The sequence below is a fragment of the Bidens hawaiensis genome, unplaced genomic scaffold (assembly GCF_021521415.1).
Source record: "Bidens hawaiensis isolate Kalapana, Puna unplaced genomic scaffold, B.hawaiensis_p1.1 tig00012275_1, whole genome shotgun sequence".
Classification (NCBI taxonomy): Eukaryota; Viridiplantae; Streptophyta; class Magnoliopsida; order Asterales; family Asteraceae; genus Bidens; species Bidens hawaiensis.
The window spans coordinates 694,607-700,699 of NW_027491996.1; the positions used below are offsets into that span (position 1 = coordinate 694,607).

General features: G+C 33.6%; 1 protein-coding gene across 1 annotated transcript; it reads left to right on the forward strand.

The window, feature by feature from the left end:
• Window positions 1-588: 588 nt before the first annotated feature.
• Window positions 589-5,811, forward strand: LOC143540549 (putative 3'(2'),5'-bisphosphate nucleotidase, mitochondrial). The gene is made up of 9 exons (XM_077033578.1): window positions 589-686; window positions 758-854; window positions 2,424-2,526; window positions 2,663-2,862; window positions 2,942-3,001; window positions 3,927-4,285; window positions 4,372-4,450; window positions 5,420-5,470; window positions 5,602-5,811. The coding sequence occupies exons 1-9, from the start codon at window positions 589-591 to the stop codon at window positions 5,752-5,754; spliced, it is 1,200 nt and encodes a 399-aa protein (XP_076889693.1). The 3' UTR covers window positions 5,755-5,811.
• Window positions 5,812-6,093: the final 282 nt, after the last annotated feature.

Genomic DNA, 6,093 nt, shown 5'->3' on the forward strand with positions numbered 1-6,093 from the left:
GGTTTTAGTTAATCGGTTTTGAAGGTTATAACGAGTCGGGTTGGGTCGGTTAACCATAACCAAAACAATGTATCTATGTCTAAAAGTTTGGTACCAAATATTACAAAAAAATGACATTACATACTCCAACAAAATATATTATCCTTAATACTAATACTAAATATTAAAAAAATAATTGCAACATATAATCCAACAATAAAATTTCAAGTTAATTCAATAAAAAATGTTGAACCAAAACCATCAAAATGGTTTATTCCGACCATATGTTTGGTGGAAGTTAGCCTCAAACATATTGTTGGTTAAATCAACGGGTCGGTTCGGTTATGGCGGGTTCAGACTTATCTTTAACGAAAACCGACCCATATTTGGCGGTTTTTGAAAGTACACTAAACCGATCCACCGGTTATGTCATTATCAGTTAAAATTGGTTCGGTTATGTCGGTTATAGTTCGGTTAAACGGTTATGACGGTTAAGTTGTTCACTCCTGACTAAAAGTGATATATTATTTATATAGAGATAGATATAATATATCGAATGGAGTGGAGTGAGGGAGTCATCAACTCCCGAGCCGAGTCCAGTTGGCTGGCATGGATCTCTTCCTCCTCCGGGTTGAAAACCCAACAAGCAAATTGGTCCTGCAATCACACCCTCTATTCTCATTGTCTCGCCGCCGGTTCACCGTCAGGTATTAATTATCACTCTCCTAAATTATTTAATCAACACTACTTCCTTGTAACTAATTGATGCTTTCTGCAGATCAAGCCTTCCGTCGCCGGCTCAGAATGCTAAGTACAGCAATCACCTGCGAGCTGCTGTCGACGCCGTTGACCGTGCTTGCCGTCTTTGCCTTGACGTAACTAATCATCATCTTACCTTTCTTATTTTATTTTTATTAACAGGTCAACCGAACCGATTTTTACAACACTGTGAGAAATAATCTTTCTTTTTGGAATCATGGCGTGTTAAATAGTTGAATGCTTGAATGTGAACACCACCCCTATATATATATATATATATAGATAGAGGGAATCACGAGAGACCTTCATTTTATGAAGAGAACTATAAACTAATAATGAAGTATTTTTAATTTAATTAAAAAAATATTTTTAAAATTTTTTTTCTTTCATCCTTCTTCTATGTTGTTATTCTTCACCACAAAAAAAAAATAAAACTAAAAAAAAATAAAAAAAATTAACGAGTAATGCATATATGCAATACACCGACTTTTTTTATAATGCATATGTGCAATAGTGTGCATTTTGATATTTGAAATAGTGTTGAATAGCATATATATCGTTGTTTGTATTGTTTATTTGCAATAGTATTATATTATATACAAAAATTAAAAAAATCGATATAGTGCATATGTGCATTAGTGTTGTATTACATATATGCGATAATGTGTTTTGCATACAATTATTAGTGTCGTATTTGCATATATTCAATAGTGTGTATTGGATAATGCAATTGTGTTGTATTATATGCAATAAAACACTATTGTATATATGCAATAGGCATTAGTTCACATATGCACTACAGTAATACACCGACAATTTTTTTTTTTAGGGTCAATATCATTTTATTAGAATGAGGAGAGAAAAAAAATCACAAAATAATTTTTTTTTAAATAGTTAAAAATAATTCTTTACTAGTTCTCTAGTTCTCTCTTTAAAAGGAGTTCTCTCTAGATCCCACCCCATATATGGGTAAGGATCCTAAGAGAACCCTTTGCAAATTGAGAACTTTGAGAACCATTTTGGACCACTAAAAACACCTTTAAAAAAATCATAAAACAAAAAATAATAAAAATTTTAAAAAAGTAAAAAAACCAAAATTCTTATATTTCATTCCGGTTTCATTAAAAAAAATTAAAAAAATTAAAAAAAAATAAAAAAAAACGTCGTATTATACACATATGTATAATTTTATATAATCTTTAGTTACGTGATATACACATATGTACAGTATCATTTATCTTAAATTATACACATGTGTACAAAAAAAACATGTAAATGTACATATATGTATATATTATACATATGTGTATATAACTTAGCTAAACCGAGTTTTTTTTTTGTTTTATGAAACCGTGATGATAAAATAAGAATTTTGGTTTTTTTTTACTTTTTTAATTTTGTGTTTTTTTTTATTTTATGATTTTTTTTATTTATGGGTTTTTTGTGGTCCAAAATGGTTCTCATAGTTCTCAATTTCAGAAAAGTTCTCTCATGATCCTGATATATATATATATGTGTATATATATATATGTATATATCTAAACTAGTCAAATTAGTTGGCAGGTTGTAAACAGACTGTAAACATGTTAACTGTGTTGAAATAAACCGGTTAAATTGGTTGGCGGGTTGACTTGTTTGTAAGTTAAGCATCTTGGGGTAAACATAAATCATTCCTTATGATTCAGGTGAAGCGATCTTTGTTTACAAGTGACCGTACCATTCTTGAAAAAAACGACCAGACGCCCGTCACAATTGCAGATTTTGGAGTTCAAGCTCTTATCAGCCTCGGTAAATGCTCTCCGTTCATACAATTCTAATTTAGCTGACAGTATGTGTCATGTTGTGGTAAAACACACGACACTTTTAACACGACTAATGAACCCAAACGCAACACATTTAACTAAATCTGTCACAATAATGACAGAGCTTGGGAAGTTGTTTCCTGGCATTCCATTGGTGGCCGAGGAGGACTCTGCATTCTTACGGTCAAATAATCTCGTTGACTCTGTTGTAAATGTGGTTGCCGATAAAGCAAGCTGTCAAGATAAACCATTAACACAAGGTGATGTAGTTGAAGCTATTGACAGAAGAGGAGAATTTGGGCCCAAACCCGCAACATATTGGGTATACTTTATACATAATTTTGTACATGAAATGTTTAATTACTTGATTTATTTAACGGGTTGGGCCGGTCCATTTGCAGGTTTTGGATCCTATTGATGGCACCCGGGGATTTGTCAAGGGTAGTGAGGCCTTATATGTGGTAAGTTTTTTTTTTTTTTAAGTTCACCAGTTTAAGCTCATTAATCACGGGTGCCAGTTTGGTCTAAATGGGCTGGGTTTGGTCTAAATTGGTTTGAGTCTTTTGGGTTGAACCCTTGAAAACATGAAACTTGTGGGTTCGGGTGTAGTCTAAACAGGTTCGAGTCAGTTTTGAGCAAACCCGTGAAAACATGAAACTCACGGGTTGGGGTTTAGTCTAAAGTTAGTTTCAGGTCGAACCCATGAAAACACGAAACTCACGGGTTTGGGTTTAGTCTAAACGGCTTTGAGTCAGTTTCGAGTCATATTCTTGAAGCACGCAACTCGTGGGGTTTAGGCTAAACAGGTTCGAGTCAGTTCCAGGTTGAACCTGTGAAAACACGAAGTTTGCTAGTTTGGGTTTAGTCTAAACAGGTTCGAGTCAGGTTTGGTCAACCCTGGTGGCATGACCCATTTATATTGTAGAGAAAAAAATGTATTTTTCTGCCATAAGTTAAATTTGTTGGATATTTTATGCCAAATTTTAATATTTAAAGAGAACTGAGTACTAAGTTTTATAATTTAAACATAATTATTTTTTATACAACAGAACTTTTTGTCGTAAGTCTATAACTTCAGAGTGTTAATTTACAAAATAAGTTATATCTAATAAAATTTTGGTTTAAAAAGGTTGTGATCGTATCAATACGGCAGTTTGTGGGTTGACCTGTTTAATTTTTAGAAAAATTAAAAAATGTATTTTTTGTCATAAGTTAAATTGGTTGGTTATTTTATATTTTTATGCCAAAATTTAGAATTAAAAGAGAGTTGATTATTTGGTTTTATAAAACATAATTATTTTATATGCATCTGAACTTTTACAAATGAAGTTCAACAGGTCAAACGGGTCGAAACCCATTAGTTAACAATGTCTGAAAACGTTAAAGGTAGGTTTGGCTCTTGTGGTAGAAGGACAGATTGTGTTAGGAGTTATGGGCTGTCCCAACTGGCGGGCGGATAAACCCACTTCTATGGGCCACGAGAATGAACCCGAGCCCGGAATAATCATGGCTACACACATTGGCTGTGGAACATGGGCCAAGGGACTGCCCAATCTTCAGAACCTGACTGTTAACTGGACCCGCTGCTTAGTCGATGGCTATAGTTTGGTTCACAAAGGACGCTTTTGCATTTCCGAGAGTCAAACATGGGACTCATTGCCACTGTCATCTTTGTTTGGGTCAACAACCGATGTGGATAATGTTGGGGATGAGGAAGTTCTTCTTTTGCCTACATGTTGTGGAAGGTTATTATTTTTTAAGGTTTTATTATGGTTATTTGCTTTAGAAGATTTGTTTTGTTAACGTTATATATTTAATGCTTTGTAATCAGTTTATGCAAGTACTTGATGGTGGCTTCAGGGAGGGCGTCTGTTTTTATTCAACGTGCAAGGGTTGATCGGGTTATTAAGGTGTGTGTTTATAACATAGTTATTAAAAGCGAGCGCTTTTTGCGCTTAAGCGCATTTAAAGCGTCAGGCGCATTAATTGTGATTTGCATGCCACACACATTTAAAGCGCAGTCATCTTTTCCCAAACCTCCCCATGCTTATTAAATACCATTTAAAAACCTGTTCCTATTCTCTAGGAGTCCCTAAAACTCCATTTAAACATGTTCCAGGCATATTAAAAACCATTTTGGTTTTTTTATATTTTGGTTTTTGGTTTTTCTAATTATTATGATGTACTTGGTACTACTTCAAGTTTTGGATTTTGTTTGTTGGTTGTTTTATAAACTATTTGAAGAATGAATGTATGTGTTCTTCATAAGATGTTCTATTTAAGTTAATTTTTTTTAATGTGCGCGTTTGTTTGTAAATCGGGCGCTGTTTTTTGCGCTTATCGCCTGGGCGCTAGACCCAGCCTCAACGCTTTCGAGCGCTTATCACATTTGATAACTATGGTTTATAATTGATTCGATCTTCGTTTTATGCAAGTTTTCATAAAAGTAGTTTTTCTAAAATGTAGTTTTAAAAACACTCCCGCTGTTTCTAACCACAAATTCTTATTGGATCCGCAGTTACTTACAAATACTTGGTGGATCCGTTCTCTCTAAATTTAACATAACTGAAAAAATATCTGTGTTTTCAATTTCCAGTTGAAAAATAATTTAGTTTATTTACTAATAGTTTGTAGCATTAAAAAGGAAATCAAAAAATAGTTTTTGTTGAATATTACAAATTATAAGAAAAAAACTCTAAATTATAGGTTAAATGAAAATCGAAAAAAGATAATCATGTGAGAATGAAGGGAGTGGTTGCATAATTTGAAACTGCAATTTCACTAGAAATACCAATCATAAGAAAAACCATCCATTTTTTTAAATACTTTCTAAGAAACACCATCTTTACAAAATTTGGAATCTTTATATTGGGAATTAGGTCTGGGATCATGCTGTTGGAGTCATATGTGTGCATGAAGCAGGCGGAAAGGTAATTTAATCTCTTTCTCTGCAAGTATGTGCACTTTTCACAGTATTGTACATAGAATTGGGTCTGTATTGTTCGCGTATACATATATATACATGTATGGTCGCGTTTTTGAGCCATTAAACATGTGACAGGTTACTGACTGGAACGGTGATCAGCTTGATCTTGCTGCGGATGAAGTTGAGCGCAAAGCGTTATTCCCTCCAGGTGGCATTCTTGTATCAAACAACAGCTTGCACCAAGAGATACTACATATCATTGCATCCAAAACATCGGTTATTTCTTGAATCTTTTTGTTTCCTCTTGTTACATGTAATATGCAACACGAGAGCGACTCAAATTCAACTAGCAAAAAAGAAAACAAAGGATCTATCATATATATGTTCCGTCAGTTTTTCGCCATCATTTGTGGATCCCGCCTCTCATTATTCTCACATCTTGATTATGGGGCCCACTATGTAAGTCAAGGAATGTGGTGGCAGACGCAAATGGAGCATATATATATATATTTTTTAAATATTCATTCATGTGACATGAACAAAGAACCACAATGTCACTATAATTCACTTCTAAAGTATTAAAGAATCACTAGCTTTTATGATAATCGGTTTTCTCTTTACAACCTT

Excerpts from the sequence above, each read along its gene's own strand:
- LOC143540549 (XM_077033578.1), top strand. The coding sequence starts at position 589 with ATGGATCTCTTCCTCCTCCGGGTTGAAAACCCAACAAGCAAATTGGTC. Across the intron at positions 4,451-5,419 it reads GGGTTGATCGGGTTATTAAG|GTCTGGGATCATGCTGTTGG; the intron begins GTGTGTGTTTAT and ends ATTGGGAATTAG. Across the intron at positions 5,471-5,601 it reads TGCATGAAGCAGGCGGAAAG|GTTACTGACTGGAACGGTGA; the intron begins GTAATTTAATCT and ends AACATGTGACAG.